General features: G+C 42.2%; 2 protein-coding genes across 2 annotated transcripts in view; one reads left to right on the forward strand and one right to left on the reverse strand.

Annotated features, from left to right (window-relative positions):
• LOC146861608 (contactin-associated protein-like 5) overlaps nt 1-22288 on the forward strand; it is a 1183739-nt gene that overhangs the window by 1013532 nt on the left and 147919 nt on the right. The window contains exon 21 of the mRNA XM_085646457.1: nt 12822-12909. Within this exon, the coding sequence (XP_085502583.1) occupies nt 12822-12909 (88 nt within the window). The remainder of the gene's footprint in view (nt 1-12821; nt 12910-22288) is intronic.
• LOC146861609 (uncharacterized) overlaps nt 16052-22288 on the reverse strand; it is a 31290-nt gene continuing 25053 nt past the window's right edge. The window contains exon 3 of the mRNA XM_085646482.1: nt 16052-16094. Within this exon, the coding sequence (XP_085502608.1) occupies nt 16052-16094 (43 nt within the window). The remainder of the gene's footprint in view (nt 16095-22288) is intronic.

Here is a 22288-nt window from a genome sequence, read left to right on the forward strand (position 1 = left end):
TATCACACAAATGTTCAACATTAATTGATGCAGAATCAAAAACGCTAAAAACACAGAGAAAGAAACAAGAAGAAAAACAAAAGAAAAAATGGATTTAAAAAAAGTGAAAAGAGCTGGAAATGAACTTGTAAGAGTAAGATAAGGAGGCAGTGAATGCAGGGTGGTGGAGAAAAAAGGCATGAGGAGGAATTAGGATTAGACTGCCTTTGTATTCAGCAACCCAAGCATTGTGTAGCAACGGGGTTCAGAAGAAACATATGGGCTCCAGTGCTTATTTTTTTAAATAAGTTGTGCACTTGAAAAAGGGCTAACATCACTCAGTGATCAACGAATTAGGAGAACTTCTGTTTTATTGTTTGTTAGAAACTGTGTTTCTGGTTGACTGTGGTATGAGCCCTGGTCAAGCAGCAACCACAATCGTGGTCAGGGAAAGGCACAAGCAAAACCCAAATTAACCTGTGCTCACTTCCTGGTAAATTGACACATAGCACTCAAGCTTAACTAATAGGCAAAGTATTTGTGCAATGCTTCAAACAGTGAAACAATGCCAACAGTACATAAAAAGGATCCCACATCAGGTTAGAAAAATTGAGCTTAATTTAATTTAAGAAGAAGACAAAAAACAACAATAAAGGAATTAGTAGAACTGGAGATATTTAATTCCAAAGTTTAAATTGAAAATAGCGCCAAGAATCACAAAGTGCTATTGGGATATCTGGTTGCACGGACCGGGACAAAGTCATAAGTTCAGGCGAACTGCTATATAGCGCGGCCCGACTACAGGGACCCAGTTAAGCCAGCAGAACAAAGTACCTTAAATCCTGGTTGTGGAATGTGTGTGGATCTGGGTCGAGGATGAGTCATGCAGTCAAACCAATGCATCGGTCCCAGAATGTGGAGAGCGTGCAGTGTGAGGTGCTATTGTGTTGTCGCTGAGGATCCCACTGATGGGGCTTGCGATGTGAAGTCTGGTGTCAGAGATTCAGTGTGCAGCTGGCAATGCTTTAGTTCCAAGTAGCTGCAAGGCTTCGATGCGTAGTCCGCTGTCATCATGAGGGCTGCCTTCGACGAGAGATGCAAGAACCTGGGCTGTTGATGCACCGCCCCGCCTGGTTGATACGTTTGTTCAGAGAACTACGGTGGGCAATGCAGGTCTTTGCGATGGGCCCAATCCAGACAGCAGCGTGGAGAGGAGTTGGCCCAATGTCTAGGGCGGTCGACCTCGAATCTGGGGAACTGGATTTGAGTCTCGGCAAAGAAGCTGAACATCCTTCGATTCTGGGCAAATCACCTAATCTCCCCGTGCCTAACAAAAATGTATGTGTCCGCATGTAATGCAACTGGTGCTATGTACAGCGCTCTGATACCCGATACCTTCGGGTGAAGTTCGTGCTATATAAAACTCTGTAAAATAAAATTCAATAAATAAATAAATAAATATTTCTTGGTTCTTCTTGGGATGCATTGATCAGCAGAGAAGATGCGATTGCTCTGCTGGCAAGCACAGTAGGCCCACTTCCAAGTGTCCAGGAGTGGAGAGGCACTCCGGGCAGAGTAGACTCACAGATTGCAGAGTCCAGATGCAGGTACGAGGTTGTTGGAAGCCTGTTATGTCCCTTAGGCTTCAGATAAGGAGGCCAGCCAACTAGCCCTTGGAGTCACTCTGGTTTCAAGAGATGCAGGTTCAGTCCTCTTCCCCTAGGCAAGAGGGCAGCAGACAGCAAACCAGCAGAGCAAAGCAGGAGTCCAGCAGAGTGCAGTCCATCAGAGTTGCACTTCTTCATCAGCACAGCAGTCCATCTTCCTGGTAGAGTATACACAGATCCAGAAGTGTGCTGAAGAGGTGGTGGCTGAGGTCCTACTTTTATACACAGTTATGCCTTTGAAGTGGGGAGAAGCCTCTAGAGGCATGCCTTTGAAGTGCACTTATCTTCCCTGGCTCCAGACTAACTACAGGGAGTATGCATACTTTTGTGTGGAGACAGGACAGAGCCTATTCAGGTGTAAGTGAGACTGGGCCCAATTCCTGCCTCCCATCCTGTCAGCGAAGGCCCACTCAGTCACACCTAATCTCCCATTGTATGTGGTGGTCTAGGAGGAATACACAGTGCCCAACTACCAACTACACCCAGTCATGTGACTTGAAGCAGGCTCCAAATGGCTAAGGGCCTTATTATGAGTCTGGTGGTCCACGAACCGCCAGGCTCCCGAGCACCCTATTACGACTAGAGTGGTCTGGCCACACTGGAATCACCACACCCTCCAGGGAACAACCATTCCCTGGCGTTAACACGGTTGTCATGAGGCCACAATATGCTTGGCAGGGCCACTGTGGCCCCACCCTTCATATTACGAGTTTCCTCACTGCCACACTTTTCATGGTAGAGGGACCGCCATGAAAAGTGTGGTGTTGAGGAAACAAAGCGGACCTTACAAGGCCCCTAGTGCCAAACAACATGTGGATGCACACAGGCGGGCACAACATGTAACTCCCTGTGGGCATACGCACCAGTACCTGCAAAGCATGGACCGCAGCAGTCCATGCCATGTAGGTACTGCCTTTGATGTTCCCATAGCGGTGCCTACTTCATCAGCACCACCCTGGAAACGCCAAAGAACCACCCTCCAGACAAGAGAAAACTCCTGATTTGGCAGGCAGTTCCTACACAGGTCATAATAAGGATGTAAGGTAGGAAAATGCCAGCTGTTTAAAAAGTAGTGTTTTCAGAATTGCAATTTAAAACCCAACTTGACCATAAGTTAAAATTTTAAAATGTTATTCCAGAGACACCAAACGTGAAAGGGTTATCTCTTCATATTTCAAAATTACACTTATAAAATGTAATCAGGAACTCTAAAGTTATCGTATGGGAGAGATGGGTCTTGCAGAAGTGAAAAACTAATTTAGGAGTTTTTTTCTACTAGGTCATAAGAAACTTAAAAGTACATGTCCAACTTTTTAAATACACTGCACCCTGCCATTGGTGCTGTCTAGGGCCTACCTCATGGTTACTTATATGTAATAAAAAGGAAGGTTTTGGCATGGTAAAATAATTATTTTTCCTGGTCGAAATGGCAAGTTAAAAAACTGCTTACATAGGCTCTGCAGTTGCAGGACTAAGACATGTCTACAGGGCTACTGTAGTGTGTGACACAATCAGTGCTGCAGGTCCACTGGTTGCATTTTATTTACAGTCTCTGGGCACATGTAGTACAGTTTAATTAAGGGTTTGTAAGCAAATTAAATATGTCTATTGGGTATAAGCCAATTATAGCATGTTTCAAGGAGTGAGCACAAGCACTTTATGTTTATTTGAATGTTTTGGTTTTGTAAAGCGCATGGCTGCCTGAGGGCTGCCCCGTGCTGGTGAGTGCTGACTGAGTAACTGTGCCTACTAGTGCATTAGAGGGGACACAGCCAGGTCTTGAGTTCATCTTGCAGTGATCTAAGGTCAAGTGGGAGCTCATTCCACAGCTTCGGTACCAAGTGTGCAAATTATTTTCCTCCCCATCTTGTCCTTTTTACTCTGGTTGTGCTGAGTAGATGTAATTGGGAGGATCTTAAGAGTCTGGTTGGAGCATACGTAGATAGCAGATTTCTGAGCCTTACTGGACCTTTGGCATTTATGGCCCTATCTATGTGCGATACAGAGGGACTTGAACTTGATTCTTGCCTCAGTCGGCAGCCAATGGAAATGTTTAAAGGATTCTCTTACTGAAACATAGCTTGGAACCTTTAGCAGGAGCCTGGCTGCCACATTTTGCACCACCTGAAGTATCTTTATTGCATACCTAGGCAAGCCCACATAAAGAGAGTTGCCATAGTCCAAACGCGAAACTATGAGGGATATAATCATGATTTTTCTTAAATGATCTGGGATCAATGCTAGTATCTTCCAGATCATTCTAAGTAGCCTGAAGCAGATTCCAGACAATGTATGTGCTGGTAATCCATTGCAAGGTCACTTTCCGGCCAAATTTCCACATTTCTTATAGAGGATTTGGGGTCAGAAAGGTTGCCCATGCCAATTGGCCAACTATCCAATGGTCTGTGTATGGCCAAGTTTCCTAGTATCATTAGTTCCCTCTTGTCGCTGTTTAGCTTTAAGCAACAGTTCGACATCCAGTTGGCCACTTTATCCAAGCATGGTACCAGTTGTTGGTTTCCAAAATCGGGCCATTTGTCAGAGACAACCAACTGGGCAGGGGATAGCAGTAGTAAAGTGCACAAAGTCCTAATGCCAACCAAAACAAATTCAGTAAAAAATGGGAGAAGGAAGGCAAAATGTTTGGGGACGACATTGCAGAAAGGCTATGTCCAACATCGTTTATCTCATGCTCAGTTGGTTATTTCCTATTTACTACCTTGGGAGGTATAATGCTAATAGATTTATGTAACCATTGGTTAGGCCACACAATAATGAGTTAGATTATTTTGGGGAAAATTGAAATACTGCCAGTAGTGTAGGCTCTCATTGTAAAACTCTATTAAAGGTCTTAAGTATCCTTAAAATCAAAAGAGAGCGGTACAGGACTCAAAGGTTACTGTTCAGTATCATTAAATAGTTTTCATAGATATAAGTAAATGGTCAGCATTTGCTGTTATTGTTTCTACCTGTGCATTAAGCACATCTCATTAATCTGCATACAGGTAGGTGAAAAGTCAATCTGTCTTGAATTTCCCCAGTTGGAAAATAATGACTCTATTTTCTGTGATATCCAACCAATGCAGTGGAGAGTCATGGTGACTCTCTGATGTAATCTCACATCCTCCCATTGCCCTACAGAGTTCTGTAGGGCAAGCATTTAGATGGGCCTTAGATTATCTTATTCAGTGAGGAGAAACATAATACAGGGTTGCACATGTGATAATAGTCACTGGTTGCACATAAATACCTGTCTATTATATGCAGAAGCATCCGTAAGTTGGAGTTTTTTCTTTAAATTGATCACAAGGACTACAACCTTAATCAATGTAGCTAGATGTTTATATGTTGCTTTTCAAAGACGATCTGTGACCCTATATTTACCTAGACATGTAATGAAAGATGAAAAGCTTGAATAGACAGGGCCTATGAAGTACAAAATATTTTAGTAAAGTATGGTAAGTGTCGCAGTGTATTTTTTTTAAATGTAATTTTGTTTCATTGAAATCAATCTGCTTTAACAATAATTGGTAGTATTACAGATCACTATTTTTAAAGGCATAAGTAACTACTAACACATAACAAAAAATATAAATCATTGTAAGAAGTTATAATACAGATGATATTGATAACTATGATAAAAGAGAGGAAAATGGAAAAAACTAAATCAATGGAAGAATGAAAACAAAAGGGTGTCACAATATAAAATATGTAAGTAAGAATCCACCAGTAACCAACATAAAACAATTAAAAAGTAGTCTTGAAGAACAGTAATGATGTTCATCTATCAAAAACAATAAAAGCTAATCTGTTGAACAGTGCTGGTGTTACAAGAGTGTTAAATAACCTAAAAACATCACTAACATGCTTATTTTTGTAACTGTAATAGAAACTACAGCATCAATTCTGTGATTGCCAGAAACAAGTCTGTCCACCATACATTTGGAACGGGAACCACCCGCCTACAAGGTAGCAGTCCCACACGCCTAATTACGATGCGACCACCACCACAGCGGTCGCAATGCCTATTTCTTGAATTGCTGCAGACTGTCGGTGGCGGTCCCACCGTCATCATAATCTGGACCTAAGTAATTAAAAAGAGAAACCAAAGAGCGAGCATCTCTCAAAATAAACCCATATAGGAGACATAATCATGCAATAAAGAGCAAGCTTATCTAATTATAAAATATTGATGATAAGATTTAGAATCAGGAAATCAGACAGCACCCTCCATTTAAGGTCTATTACATTTTGAAACTGATATATGAGAAGACCTATTGTTCCATAAAAAGTTTGAATATAACAAATCAATTTGATTGAAAAATTAACTAGGAATTTTAAAAGGAAGCGTATAGAGACCTTTGAAGAATTCCGGAGCAATCATAATGTAAATGAAATCTACCAAATTCCACCATGAAAGTGATAAGGGATCCTATGTTGTTAACAGGTTATTAGCAAGTTATGAAGTTTAGCTTTAAGAGAGGAAACATTATATATATATTTTTTAATATCCGAAAAAAACCAAATATCTAGATATTTAATTCTTTGGTAGGTCAATGTAAAATTGAAACCATCAAATATAAATAGTAAACATAATTAGTTTACCCGAATAGCTTCAGTCAGAGGAATAACATTCACCCTGTGAGAAATTGTGTTACTGGCTGAGGGGGGAGGGGAGGGGGGGGTGAAACTCTTCTCAAGCAGATACCACAGTCCTTGTCAGGGTGAAGTCACAAGCAAACCCTAAATTCTCATGTGCTCAACTCTTGGGTAGCTTGGCACAGAGTAACCAGGCTCAGAGGAAATGTGCAAAGTATTTGTGCATAAAATAAGAACACTATACAAAAACGATCCCACCCTAAATTAGCAAAATAGAGGAAGTTCCAATAAATAAAGCAATACCAAAATGACAAAATCCAATCAGTAGATCCGATATTTTAAAGATTTCAGTGAGAATACTGCCAGAAAGCCCAAAGTCCTTTTGCAGCTATCTGGTCGTGTGAGACCAGGACAAATTTACAAGTTCAGGCTAGCCACGATGGAGTGCTGTTCAGATACAGGGACCAGATTAGTCCCACTGAAAAGTCACCTTCTCAGTTCAGTGAAAAGAGTTCTGTTTGCAGTGTGGTGTAGCACAAAGAGCAGTGCTGGCATTATGGATTGGAGTCACAGTAGCGCAAATATCCTGCTGTTGTCATGAATGGACTGATGCTTCGCACTGGGGCTCCCCACAGCCAATTAATACTGTAGTGCAAAGGGTCATGCTGACAGAACTTTGCATTGGTGGGCTGGGCGAGTGACAAGATTTTGGACCCATTCAGGGCCCATTCAGGATCCTAACAGCCCCAAAACCTCAAATCACTCTCTCTGAGGCCACATCAACATCTTAGAACCTGAGAGAAATCACTTGCAGTTCAGGGGCTGGCTACAGTTGGATCTGGATGCTGGCTCAAGTGGTTAAGAGCTGTTATGTCCCTGTGGCCCTGAACAGGAGGCCAGCAGACTAGCCCTTGTAGTCACTCTGTGAGCCCCTGGATTCAGGTCCATATCCCTCTGACTCTGGCAAGAGAGCATCAGGGCAGCCAGGTAGCAATCCAGGGAGGCAGCTGCCTAGCAAGGCATTAGTTCAGCAGGGCAGCAGTCTAGTAGAGTGAAAGTTATTTCAGCAGCACAGCAGTCCTTCTTAGTGGCAGAGTCTCCATAGGTCCAGAAGTGTACTGAAGAGCTGTTGTCTGAGGTCCAATATTTATACCTCATTCTTTCTTTAAAGTGGGAGAACATTCTACAGGTTTTCCTTTGAAGTCCTCAGGCTTCCTGCATTCCCTGCCCAGGCTCCAGACTAACTACAGAGGTATACAGTCCTTTGTGTGAAAGCAGGTCACAGTCTAATCAAGTGTTAAGTATGGATGTGCCAAACTCTGCCATTCCATCCTGCCAGTGATGGTCCATTCAGTAACACCTAAGTTCTCTATTATGTATGGTTGTTTAGGAGGAATACACAAACCCCAACTGTCAGCTGCACTCAGCTATGTGGCCCTCAGACAAGCTGTAGGCACTTAATGGCTGAGGAAGGAAAATGTCAACTTTCTAAAAGTGGCATTTCCAAAATTGTAACCCAAAAACTAATTTTACTATAAGAGAGGATTTTTTATTACAATTCCAAAGACACCAAACATGAACTGATGACCTGTTCCCATTTGGAAATTACAGCTTATTAAATGTAATAATGCAACTCCAATATTATCCTATGGGAGGGATAGACCTTGCAGTAGTGAAAACTTAATGTAAGAGTTTTTCACTACCAGGAAATGTAAACCTTAAAAGTACATGCCCAACTTTTTAAATACACTGCACCCTGCCTTCTGGGCTGTTCAGAGCCCTACACTAGATGTGACTTATGTGCATTAAAATAGACAGTTTGGACCAGTCAAAAGGTTTACTTTGCTCAGTTGCCATGACAGTTTAAAATTGCACTCACAGGCTGCGATGACAGTCCTGGAACATGCTTAAAGGGCTACTTGAATGGGTGGCACAATTGGTGATGCAGGTCCACTAGTGTATATCGTGACAGGGAGAGATCTTGTTGAGGTCACAGGGCATGGGTTTCTACATTGGTAGTATGAAAAATGATACCCCATACACCATATATTTGTAAAATGATTCTATAGGGCACAAAATTAATCCTTTCTTACCCTAACCACCTTCTTTCGGAGTATTGTTTATAGACATCTTTATGTGTGTCGTCACACTTTTATACCTACAATACTTACATAACATTGACATAAAGACATACCGGCACACTTGTAATGTACAATGATTTTAAACAATAAAAAATTAGTTTTCTATACAAAAGACTCTTTTGAGTGATTTATTGTAGTGTGTCCCCCTTTTTGACGGGAGCAGCAGCACACAGGAAGCGTCACAGGAGCAGGGCTCCTGCTGGATATAGGTCCACCTTGAGAGACACGGTAGGCTAACCCCTCATTTACATGTAGGAAAGCGTTGCATGCAACTATCACCTCCATCTGCAGTAAGGATTTTGAGAGCATTTCCTTTTTAATCCACAGTGAATCCAATTCCAACGCGTCAACCATTGATAGATAAAAATGCTCTACATGCAGCAGGACACAGCCCCCACAGAATAAGTAAGACCCAACACTTTCTTTGTTTGGGCATGTTTGGTGCTGAGTCATTTGGGTAACTAGGACCCTTACATCTTACTCTCTTTTCCACTTTAGATGTTTTTTCCCAAAGAAGGGGGAGAAACCCCTATGGATGACTGCTACCTTGCCCACATCTTAAACTGGCTGGTCCCTAAAAAATAGAGCAACAGTATGTGTTAGGTTTGGGTGTCGGTCCCAGCGATAATCAACATGATGTTGGTACACCGTTGTTCGTATACATGACATTAAGTAATCACAGTACCTTTTATGTCTTTCGTAGTGTCCCCAAAGGCACTCAGCCTTGAGGAAGACCTTCACTAAATTGACAGGTCCTCTGGAAGGTTGAAACACGTCAGAGTAGGTAATCGTGGCCAACGGGCACACACACCTGCACAAAGTGAAAAAAATACCTTTCAAAACAGTTGAGGGATCTATACCGCCTATAGTCTGGAACACTGGAGGAGTATATGTGCCCCAACCGCAATGGGCCTCATAATATCTGAAAAATCATAAACTTGGAGAAAATCATATATCCCCAGTGACAGAAAATCAATCTGCTTAATCTTATGATGAGCACTGTGTATGTGCGGCACTTTTGTTCGTATGACACTTTTGTTTGTTGATCCTAGAAACAGAATGATAATTGTTAAACACTTATGATTGTCAAGAACAGTAGCACTATGGAATAAATGCATAAGTACATGTAAATGTATATGTAGTTACAAGTTATGTCATTCATCTGAGTATTTTCAATGTTTTTGTTCAGAATATTAGTTATGTGATGATGGTTTGTATTGTCTGACAAATTTATATTTGTGGACACACTAGAATTAATCAGTCAAAAGGGTCTTTTGTGCACAAAAGTAATTTCCCTTTTTTTTTTTAAATCATTGTACATTACATGTGTGCCAGTATGTCTTGATGTCAATGTTATGTATCATTAGTATAAAAGTGTGAGGATACACATAAAGAAGGCTATAAGTAATGCTCCAAAGGAAGGTGGTTGGAGTAGGCACAGAATAATTATGTTACCTATAGAATCATTTAACAAATGGATGGTGTAGGGGGTATAATTTTGCAGATCCACTAGAAGCATTCAATTAACATTCCCTGGGTACACGTAGTACCGCTTCACTAAGGACTTATAGGTAAATTAAATATGACAATCGAGAATAAGCCAATGTTATCATGTTTTAAGGAGCAAGCACATGCACTTTAGCACTGGTTAGCAGTGGTAAGGTGTGCAGAGTCCTAAGGCTAATGAAAATGGGCTCAGCAAAAATGGAGGAAGAAGCCAAAAAGTTTGGGGCAAGGCCACCCTAAGGCTGATAGGTCTAACAAATACCATCTAAAAAGGGTGCTAGAGATGTTACCGGATTTGACATTTAAATGAGAATGCTATCAGCATAATCCAAAACTTTTACTTGAAAGCATTTATATTTCATACTTTCAATAAAGGATTACATCTTATTTTTTATAGAAAGTGTTCTAGGCAAAGCATATTGAAGGGGAAAGTAGATAAATCATTATGTATAAAACAATACTTGTGCTAGCATTAGAATATACTAGTATCTTGACCAATTTTAAAACATAACTGGAAAATCCAAACCAATGAAGGTTTTTAAATATATACTGACAATTAATATGGTCAAAAGAATTTTGAGCATTTAATTAGATTGCTGCCATGGCCAAATTGAATGATGGTGCATTAAAAATAATATTACAAAATATGCAAGCATTATCTGAGGGTAATCTTCTCAATCTGGATTCATCAGTTTTAATAATATTTGCAATAAGGGACATCAAACAGGTAGCTATGACTTTGGTTTATATCTTACAGTCACGTAATTAAGGGATAGATTTGTAATGTTCACAAAAACCTTTATCCTTAAATTGTTTCGGAATGAAAGCAATAAAGTAATTTAGAAAGGCACCACCAGCCTGGGAATTATGGGGAAATATGCTGGATCATTCCACTAATGTGGATGCAAAAAGAACGAAGAATGGGGAAAAAGGTCAATGGTAAGACCTCCCATTCATGTGCTTTAGATATTTCTTTGAATGAATAGCAACTATAATTTCTTCTAAGGAAATCTCATGCTATAATTGATCCAACTCAATATTTCTTAAGGGTTAGGCTTTGGAATACTGGAGAAAAATGTTTCAATGTATGGGATTAGTATTATCAGAATAGAGGGTTTCATAAACATTTCCAAATATATTAGAGCTATTGAAGTTAAACCACAGCAGAATTATCATTCTTTTCAATAATGTTTGCATTCCATTTTCACTTTTACATAATTGTCCAGTAATTTATCAGTCTTGTTTATGCCAGGATAAAAGTTAGATTTAATATATAGATGACTATTGCAAGCAGAGATGTAGCTAATTTGGTTAATTTAATTTTAGCTTTTCTAATGTCATCTAACACATCAGACAATTTGGATGGGAAGTAGGAATGTGCTATATTTTAATGCATTTGAGAAGAGAAGCATTTTGAGCTTCGGATTACTTCTTGTTGTCAGCAAATGAAACAGAAAGTGCTCTAAATGCCACTTTAAAAAAATCTTGATTATTAACAATGTGAGTATTAATAGGATTGTTAAATCAAAAGCAAAATACTTGCAAAGTAATTATATACATTGACAAAAGACTAAGGGGCTCATACGATGGCGGAAGGCCCGCCACGACAGCCGGGCAATAGCGGGCCTTCCATCATCATACTGCTGTTTTCCCCCGCCATATTCTGATGGAGGGGACAATCATTGGGTAAGCATGGCGGTCATAAAGACTGTCCACCTCGGTTCTGACAGGCGGTCCTTTTCCGACCACCTGTCGGAACAGAAACATAGCCCAAATTATAGGGATTATGATATCCCTTTCCTCCGTTCGCTTTGCGGCAGACAAACCACCACCAAACAAATGGTGAAAATGGATTTGGGCTCCCGTAGCGGGTTCCCCTTAATCCCTAGGGCAGGGAGATGCACACTAGGGGGCACCTATGGTGCCCCCCTACATTTCTCTGCACAATGTGGCAGGCACTGCTGGGTTCCTGCCACGTAGTGAGGAACGTTTCTGCACCCTTTATTTTGCATTGTGGCTGGGGCTGCTGACCGCATCACCGCCACAATGCAAAATATAGGCGATGTGACGGCAGTGGTGGCAGTCGCATCGTGATTCAGAATGTGGGGAGGCTGCCTCATAGGCGGCCGATCCAAATCTGTAATGATGAGGGGCGAACTGAAGTCCGGCCACCATCATAATGAACCCCTAAGTTAGAAACAAGGTAGATAGTACATCCGTCTGCCATATTTGTACCAAAGCTTAACACCCTCAATTGAGTGGGTGGAGAGAGGTAAGGAAATACATTAGAAATCCTCATCTTGTAAATGTTGAATAGCAAAAAAGTGATATTTTACATCTAGATGATAGAAGAAAATATATACATGAGTAATTATTCACATCTTTTTAAATTTCTTAAACGGCCCCCAAATATTAATCCATCTCCTGTGAGGAAAGAACAAATATTAAGCACATTCTTTGCATGAGTAAAATGACATGTAGCACTGCCCTTTTGTATTAGAATGAAAAATATCCAAAATGTACTCATGCTGGCAATATTCTTTCCCATTTAGCCAATGAGTTTGAATACATTTTCAGTCTTCGTCCAATTCTTTTTAATCATCTTTTTTGAGTTCACCAGTTAAAATGATAGTAAAGCTTACTTATATAATTTTCAGATGAAGTTGTAACACTTTAAGTGATTGTGAGATGCTTCACAATAAAATATATGCTTTCCAATTCAGTTAAGCAAAGCAATGCAATTTGGCTGCACTAAGAGTAGGAATGGGAAATACAAATGTGAACTTATTGTTACTAGTTTATTTCAATGTTTCTTTTGCGTTTAATATATATATATTTTGAATTCCAACCTCATTGCCAAGTAGTTCTTAAAAACACAAACTAGTTAAAAATGTGCAACATAGATAAATGTTCTATTAATATCCTTCAGGTTGACCAACTGTCCAAACTTAAGTATAAATTTGCTGCAGACATTGAATTCAAAGGAGTGAAACTGCTCACATTGGGCACTATTTTGGGTAAGTTTGAACGCATCTCATAATTTACAAAATGATTTCAATGTGCAATCATGTGATATATTCAAATGTAACTTCACAGTTGCATTCTCCATTCATATGATATAATAAATTAGAGTACTAGACTACTCTGGATGGATATTGCATGTCTTATCATTAATGTGTCACCTACTTTAATAAAAAACATATTACAATTTGCGCATCTGTATATTTTGGTTTTTAACTTGGTATTGTTTGATTTGTATTTGTTTTAAAATAAGGTATTTACCTAGCACTCAGATATATTTAAATTCTTACAATTAGATAAAGTATCATTTAGGTGAGATGTGACCCTGAGCAATGTTACTGTGACATTCAAACTGTTAGGCAGTAAACTGTTATGTGCTCATCTGTTTTAAGCTGTACTTTGAAATTAAATTGAAATTTGACATTTGCATTGTTTTAATAGATGTGTAAATGTGTGTTGATTAGCAAAGTGGCTCTAAATAGCATGTGTTATAGTTAATCCACTCTTGCTACAGAAAATGCATTTTTTGATTTGAGTAATCCATTGACAGATTTGGTTGAAATTTGAAAATTGCTTTGTGTAGTCTGGCAACACAGTCCATGAAGCTGAATAAATGCACACCAAACATGAAAAGAAACTGGGTTTTTTCTCAGAAAGCATGCGTTTGTTGATTTGGTGTTAATTAGTTCAGTAGTTTTTGAGGTATAAGCATTTTAAAAAGTTGCAACATGGGCTTCAAAGGGTTAATGTTTGTATATATATATATATATGTATAAAAAAATATATATATATGTATATATATATATATATATATATACACTGAGGTGTGGCGCAGAGGCCAGAGCGGTGCCTTTAGAGCTCGGTGCTCACAGTTCGATCGCTGGTGGCAGCTCAGCTCAGCACCATGTGACTCTGGGCAATAGCTCACTTAATTTGCCCAATGGCCCCCAGTGGCTTGAAACTTTAAGGGGTGATATGGCTGCAGTTTACAAATATGAATTATTATTGTTAATATTATTATTTTTATTATATCTTGGCAAGTTGAAATCCGTGGAATCTCCTCAGGATGAGGAAGCCATTTTGTTCTGTCATCCTTTTATTATAAGCGGTTTCATAGTTAGTACTGGAGATCCAAACATTCAGATTTAAGATGACAAGAGAGAAATTTCTCTGACCCTGCATTTAAAAAAAAAATGATATAAGGGGATAAGTAGAAAATTCCCTTACAACTCTATATCCTTACCCATGTCTAAACATTAAAGACACCCATACCACCCAATACCCCTACCTACCCCCAAACCCTAAAAATACCCTTTCCACCCTCAAACTCTTACCCACCCCTAAACCCTGAAAGCACCCTTACCAACCTATATCCCTATCCATCACTAAACCCTAAAAATGCGCTTACTACCCTACACCCTTACCCAAACCTAAACCCTGAAAACACCCTTACTATCCAATACCTATAGCCACCCCAAATCCCTGAAAAAAGCCCTTGTCACCAATACCTCTACCCACCACTAAACCCTAGAAATTGCCCTTACGCTAAAGCTGCAGCGCTCCAAACCAGCTGTGCCGCAGTTCACGCCCCCAGCGCGCTTCTAAATCCTTCAGCTTTCCTACTTAAGAAGAGATTAGCACTCCGACAGCTCCTTTAGTGAGGTTTATTTGGCAAAAGATATGATCAATGCCTTTCGGCTTGTCCGAGCCTTGCTCACGATAAACGGCACAGTAATTATTCTGCATTTAAATGCACAGTTACTTCAATTTTTCTAAACCTAGATGTAGAACATTCAATTTGGATGCTAAACTGTTGGCCATATCTGTATAGGCATGTTAAATATATATGAGTGTTATACAAAAAAGAAAAAAGGTTCATTGGATTTTACAGTGAACTCAATTACACTGATTTCAACACAGATGTCTGCAACACAAGCCCGTCATCGCCCGTCCACGCCCAGTGCCAGAACCCCTGGCCCTCGCGAACGCCACGACGCCTGCCTCGGATACGACGCCAGCACCCTCCTCGCACTCAACACCGGACGATCACGCACCTTTTTCCGGGCTGCCCCGAAGCACACCCAAGGGCCCTTCAGCTGCTGGAACTGCAACTACACCAGCCTGCAATCCACAAACGCACCCACCGTGAAAGAACTCAACCACCTCAACTGCATTCTTCTCAACACCCGCTCCGCCTGCAAACATGCCGTCGAACTCTGGGACCTACTCGACTCAACCACCCAGACGTTGCCTTTCTGACGGAGACCTGGCTGACCCCCTCCTCGGCACCCGACATCGCCATAGCCATCCCAGAAGGCTACAAGATCACCCGCAGGGACCGCACCAATGGAGTAGGAGGAGGAATAGCCATCGTCCACAAGAACACTCTCAGAGTCTCGACCAGCACCGACGACACCCTCTGCACCACCAAACACCTGCACTTCCAGATACACACCGATCCCAACACCACCCTCAGAGGAACCCTTGTCTACAGACCCCCCCAGACCCCGACCACAGTTCAGCGACTTCATCGCCGACTTCGTCAGCACACACACCCTCGCCACCACAGACTTCATCCTCCTCGGGGACCCGAACATCCACCTTGAGAACAACGAGACCAACTCCACCACCCTGATCGCCAACCTCGCCAACCTCGGACTCAGACAACTCGTCACAACACCCACCCACTCCGCCGGCCACATGCTTGACACCATCTTCTCGGCAAGCCCCCACGTCTCCTTCAGCCACACCACCAAGCTCCACTGGACCGACCATCGCTGCATCCACTTCACCTTCCTTAAATCCACTACACAGCACCACACCCAACAGTTGCCTTGCCGCTGCTGGAGCAAAGTCACCGAAGACCAGCTAACCACCACCCTCGCCCAGAACCCAGCCCGCCGACCCCACCGACCCCGACATTGCCGCCCGCAACCTCAGTCAGTGGATAGACGACTGCGCCAACACCCACGCCCCGTTCAAGAAACCCTCCAACAGCTGCACCAGCAAGAAAGCCAGCTGGTTCACTGAAGACCTCCTCTCCTCCAAGCAAACCTGCCGAAACCTAGAGAAGAACTGGCTCCGTGAACGAACACCAGAGAGCTATGCAGCCCACAAGAATTCCACCCGCAGGCACCATCACCTCATCAGATCCACCAAAAGCACCTCCTTCAAAGAACACCTAGACAACAACACGCACAACAGCAAAGAGCTCTTCAACATCGTGAATAAACTCTCCAGCCCCAGCTCCAACACCAATGACATCCCACCTTCGCAAGGCCTGTGCAACTCGCTGGCCACCTTCTTCCATCGCAAGATCGCAGACATCCACAACAGCTTCAACGCCATGACCACCCCTACAACCACAGAGACCTCCCACCCCCACAACCAACATCCGCACCAACCGCCTGCTCTCCTGGACCAACATTAATGATGACGACACCATCAAGATCATGAACACCATCCACTCCGGATCCCCGTCAGACCCATGCCCACATGACATCTTCAACAAAGCCAGCACCACCATCGCACCCCATCTCCAGAAAGCCATCAACATCTCCTTCGAGACAGCAACCTTCCCGGAGAGCTGGAAGCACGCCGAGATCAACGCCTTACTCAAGAAACTCAAGGCTGACCCCAAGGACCTGAAGAACTTCCGGCCCATCTCCCTGCTCCCGTTCCCAGCGAAGGTCATCGAGAAGACTGTCAACAAACAACTGACCAGCTACCTCGAGGAGAACAGCATCCTGGACCCATCCCAGTCCGGGTTCCACAGCAACCACAGCACCAAAACTGCCCTCATAGCTGCCACGGATGACATCAGAACCCTTCTATACAACAGAGAAATCTCGGCCCTCATCCTCCTAGACCTGTCAGCCGCCTTCGACATGGTCTTGTACCGCACACTACGCACATGCCTCCACAATGCCGTGATCCAAGAGAAGGCCCTGGACTCGACCACCTCCTTCCTCTCCGGCAGAACACAGAGCGTCCGCCTCCCACCCTTCCGGTCCGAAGCCACCGAGATCATCTGCGGTGTACCCCAGGGCTCATCCCTCAGCCCAACGCTGTTTAACATCTACATGGCACCGCTCGCCCATGTCGCCCGACTGCACGACCTCTACATCATCTCTTACACTGATGAAACCCAGCTGATCCTCTCCATCATCAAGGACCCCCGCACCTCCAAAACCAACCTCCACGAAGGAATGAAGACCATCGCCAAATGGATGTGGAACAGCCGTCTGAAGCTGAACTCGAACAAGACAGAGGTCCTCATTCCTTGGATCCACCCCTTCGTCCTGGGACGACTCCTGGTGGCCGACCACACTGGGAACAGCCCCAACACCGACCGACCACGCACGCATCCTAGGGGTCATCCACGACTCCACCCTCTCCATGATTAAGCAGGTCAGCGCCGTCTCTTCCTCCTGCTTCGAAACCCTCCACATGCTCCGCAGAATCTGCAAATGGATCCCCACCGAAACGAGAGAAGAACGGTCACCCAGGCCCTTGTCAGCAGCAGGCTGGACTACGGAAACACCCTCTATGCAGGAGCCTTGGCCAAACTCCTGAAACGGCTTCAACGCATCCAGAACGCCTCTGCTCACCTGATCCTCGACATCCCGCACCGCAGCCACATCACATCCCACCTGAGAGACCTGCACTGGCACCCTGTCAACAAGAGGATAACCTTCAAGCTCCTCACCCACTCACACAAGGCACTCCACAACACTGGACCAGCTTACCTCAACAGACGACTCAACTTCTACACCCCCACCCGCCGGCTCCGTTCCACCGACCTCGCCCTCGCCACAGTCCCCCGCATCCAAAGAGCGACCTTCGGCAGCAGATCGTTCTCCTACCTCACCTCCAAGACCTGGAACACCCTTCCCATCCACCTACGGCAGACCCAAGACCTACTGACCTTCAGAAGACTCCTCAAGACCTGGCTCTTTGAGCAGTAGCAGCCTCCCCCACCCCCCAGCGCCTTGAGACCCTCACGGGTATGTAGTGCGCTTTACAAATGCTTGATTGATTGATTGATTGATTAAGTGAACAAAAAGTACAGTGCAGAGATATATTAGCACTGTGAAACACATAACACTCTACATTCACATGTCGCATTACATCAAGAAGAGTGGGGTATTAGTTTGCTACATGAATCTTCCATCTTCGGTCGTTACAACTATCCTCTTAGTCCCGAAAAAGATAAAGCTGCACCACTGATAATGACATCGGAGGAGGTTGAGGGCGTCATTAAAAAACTTTGGGCTGATTGCGCCCCTGGCCCAAATGGGCTCCCCCAAGCACTGTCTAAGCACTTTATATCACACTGGGCTGGCTTCCTGGCATCATTGTTCAATTACATCTTGGAAAATTACATAATCCCTGATATTTGAGGGCGTTCAATACTCCCATTTTTAAAAAGGGTCAGGCAAGTTCACCCAGTAATTACCAGCTAATTGCACTGATGGATATTGAACCGAAATACTTCACACTACTATAACATGATTTGGAATCTTGCTGGTATGAAAATGGAATACTGCCCTTAAATCAAACTGGCTTCTTAAGGAGTCAGGGCACTATTCTCAACCTCATGGTTTAAGCCTAATCACAAATAGAGCAAAGGCTACAGGGACATCTTTCTACATGTGTTTTGTAGATTTTAAGGCAGCTTTTGATTGAGTGCCACTGAACAAGCTTTGGACCAAACTTCAGCGATGGGCCATTCCACCCAACATCCTACGTGCAATTAGGCTGGTTTATTCGGACACTTGGGTCAAGATAAAAATTGGTGATGGCACGCATGTATCAACGAAAGTGCAAACAACAACTGGTGTAAAACAGGGCTGCATGTTAGTCCCCCTTCTTTTCAATTTGTATTTGGCGGATCTCTCAGCAGAGCTAGACTGGCAGATAGCCCATGCCCTGAGTGTTGGAGGGTGACCAATGTCTCACATTTTATACGCTGACAATCTTCTGCTGTAGCACTCAAATAGGGCTCCAAAGGTTGCTTAATTCACTTGGTACTTACAGAGAAAAGAATGACCTGGAAGTAAACTATAAAATATCTAGTGTGATGGCTTGCAATTGAGGTCCTAACAAAAGTCGTAAATGGCATCCTAATGGAAATATAATGAGCGAAGTTCCCTCCTACGTATATTTAGGGGTCAAAATTGATGCAAATGGCACCTTTGCATCTCATCTGAAAGTGATTAAGGCAAAAGCTCGGGCCATTAATTATGGCTTTTCAACATTGGCCAGATCCATCAAAAGTCATGAGTTGAAATCTATGGGAGCAGTTATGAAAGCCAAATTGTTGCCAACTCTTGCATATAGTTCAGGGATAATGCTAGGCTCTTCTGCTTGACAAATTGTCAATAAGATCTTATAAACAAACCTTCAGGTTACCTAGGTTGGCTTCGCCCGCTCAACTTCGTTTAGAGTTCTCTCTTACAAAACAGTCTCTTGCTAGGCGGGCTGCATTTGTACAGCTCTGCCATAAACTGTGTGCCGCAGACCAATAACACCTTGGGAAGTCTAGTCTGGTCTGAGATTAATCTACAATGGGGAAACGGCTCCCACAAGAAACATCTTTATAATAGCATTAGGTAATTGGAGTTGGGCGACCTTTGGAACTCTAATATCACCGGTCCATCTTTTAAGAAAGTGGTAAAAAAGTTGACAGATTGCAAATTTGGACCGCAGACAAGGAACTGCTGTCCAAACATCGTCACGGGTGGCTGGTGTTGAAATCTTATTCAATACCAAGGGAATCGCTCCTACTTGCAGCACCTAGGACCTGAAGGTGAAACAGTCATTTTTGGCACTCAAATTTGGAGAGATTCTCACACTAGACCTAATGCCAAAATGGAGGATGGGCGGCCTATCTGAAGTCCGGACCTGTCACTTGTGCCAATGGAAGATCGAGACTCTGCTCCACATAATATGTATCTGCCCTATGCTAATTGTCCAACATAGAAGCCTACTAAGGCGTGAATTCAGTCCTGACAAGGTTAATTTGCTCAATCTGTCCTTTTGCCTCACACATAGGCACTTTAATAAAGCCCAGACTTGTATATAGGCACCTTATTTCACTATAAACCATTGTTCATTCAGCATAGCACTTATACCCGATCCACGACCCTGCACATAAGCACTTTTACAACCTATAGCGGTACATTTGGGAGCATGATAATTTGCAGCTCTGCATATTTTCATTTTTCTTCAATTAGGTTTATTGTCGGTGTTCATTTCCTGTACTGGGCACTTAAAAAAAATCCATTTAGATAGGAAGTTTTGAAAAATAATGTAAAGATCTATCAATAAGATTTTCAATAGCTGAAGTAGACATATGATGACTATTTTATTATTTGTTCTGTATGATTGAGCTGTGTTTATGGTTTTAATTGACTAATAAACTTTCACCAACATTGACACTAACATTATAATAGGCAAAAATGCACTACCCCAGACCCTACATCTATATTCTATCTCCCAAGTGGGATGTTACCACTATCTGCTTATAACAATTTTAACAAACAGATATAAACAATAATTCTTGCAGTCTTAACATACTGGAGGTAGGATTTCTGTCCTGTGCTTATTATGTCGGCATATCCCCCATTGGATAATGCAGGTGCCTACCAGTGCCACTCCAAGAACCCAAATATAGCAAAGAAAAAATAAATCAAATAAAGAATGAATACCAAAATGCAACTAACATCTCTTGTCAGGTTAAAAAACAAGCAGCAGTTGACTTCACAGCAAATTATATAGTTTGCTTTACATCACTCGTAACTAGATGGTCCTTTATTGCCATCGTAATGAGGGGCAAAGTTTTTAGAAAATATGGAAAATTGGTCTATGGTCAAATACAGCTTATGATTGCTGTCTGTACAGGGATATGTGCATGAATTGTTCATAAACTACTCCATAGAGGCAACTCTTGCTGATCACAGTGAAGAGCATACACTGCATGGATTACCTACTTGGAAGAGTTTGGCAATAGCCAGTATCTTTGCTGCACAGGCTAAAGGTAGGCTATCCTGTTTTAGGTTAAACTTATATTAGCTAATAAAACTCCACCAAAAGAGAAACATTCCTCATCAATGTCAACATATTAACACTGATAACACATAAACATCCACAAACTAATATGCCAGCGAAAGAAGGGGAACTGAGGAGGGAGAACAAGTTATTTGTATTTCTTTCTTAAAGGGGCAACATAATGAAACATTGTTTAACAAACTAGCAGCAAGAAGAAATTAATCAAAGATTATTCTGCTTGAGTTTTTTGTTTGGGTAAGTCAGTAATATATTGTTTCTACTTCTTTCTTTTCTTTCTGCCGTTTTGTGTGCTTGGATTAAAGCTTCATGTTTTAGAAGCATGTTTTAAGACTGCTGTAATTTTTTTACACACTGTGGAGTATTTTGGAATGCTACAATTCTATTTGATCTTTTAGGAGTTTCTAATGATTACACTGATTGGTGAAATGGCTGTCTCATAAAAATCTTGGCCAATATGTACTGTCACATTTACCCACAGACGCAGAATGGGCAAAACCCATTTTCTAAAAAGCCAGCTTTTTTAGCAGGTCAATCGCCAATTACCCTTGATTTTAAAAATTCAATGTAAGGGGTAGTGACATGTACCTGTGAAAAGAGTGTTACCACCATGCATGTGGGATAGTGGTGAAAACAGCAAAAAACTTTTAATGTGCCAACACAACCCATAATTGTAAAGTGCCCCATTGTTATGTGTGATACCATATGCTAACCCTGGCTTTTTGCCCAACTGCTCTTTACTGTTGGGGCTTTTGAGCCCTTAGTTACAATGTTAACAGCAAAATCTCAAGCCTCAAAATACAATGTGGTGTTTGTTAAATTGTCAGAATTGCCTTAAAGTGAAGCATTTGTAATGGGGACGTTTGGCAGCTATCAGTGTGAACGCAACAGCAGCACCACCTTACTGTAGTCAGGCAAGAAGTGCAGTAAACCAATGGCGATTATATTTAAACCATCAATTTTCAGGTGCCTTATGATCTAGGGCTACAAATGAAACTGGTGTAACTCAAAATTGTAAAGGTTTGACAATGGTACCAAGCTGTTGGCAGAGTTGACCACACCCACAGTGTCTTATTATTCATTAAGGAGTAGGTGAATGATCACAACTGCGTCCATGAATTTGTTTATTAACCACTTGAATATATCACTCTTACCTATTTATTCCATTAATAGTTTTGTGAACCAGACAGAGTCCTGAAAGAGTGAGTGTGATAGGTGATGAGAAAAAAGAGAGTATCATTTGGTGTGAAAGTGATTGAGAGAGCAATAAACCGACTTTCTTTGCTTGAAACATTTTAACATGGG

Source organism: Triturus cristatus, chromosome 3_1 (genome assembly GCF_964204655.1).
Source record: "Triturus cristatus chromosome 3_1, aTriCri1.1, whole genome shotgun sequence".
Classification (NCBI taxonomy): Eukaryota; Metazoa; Chordata; class Amphibia; order Caudata; family Salamandridae; genus Triturus; species Triturus cristatus.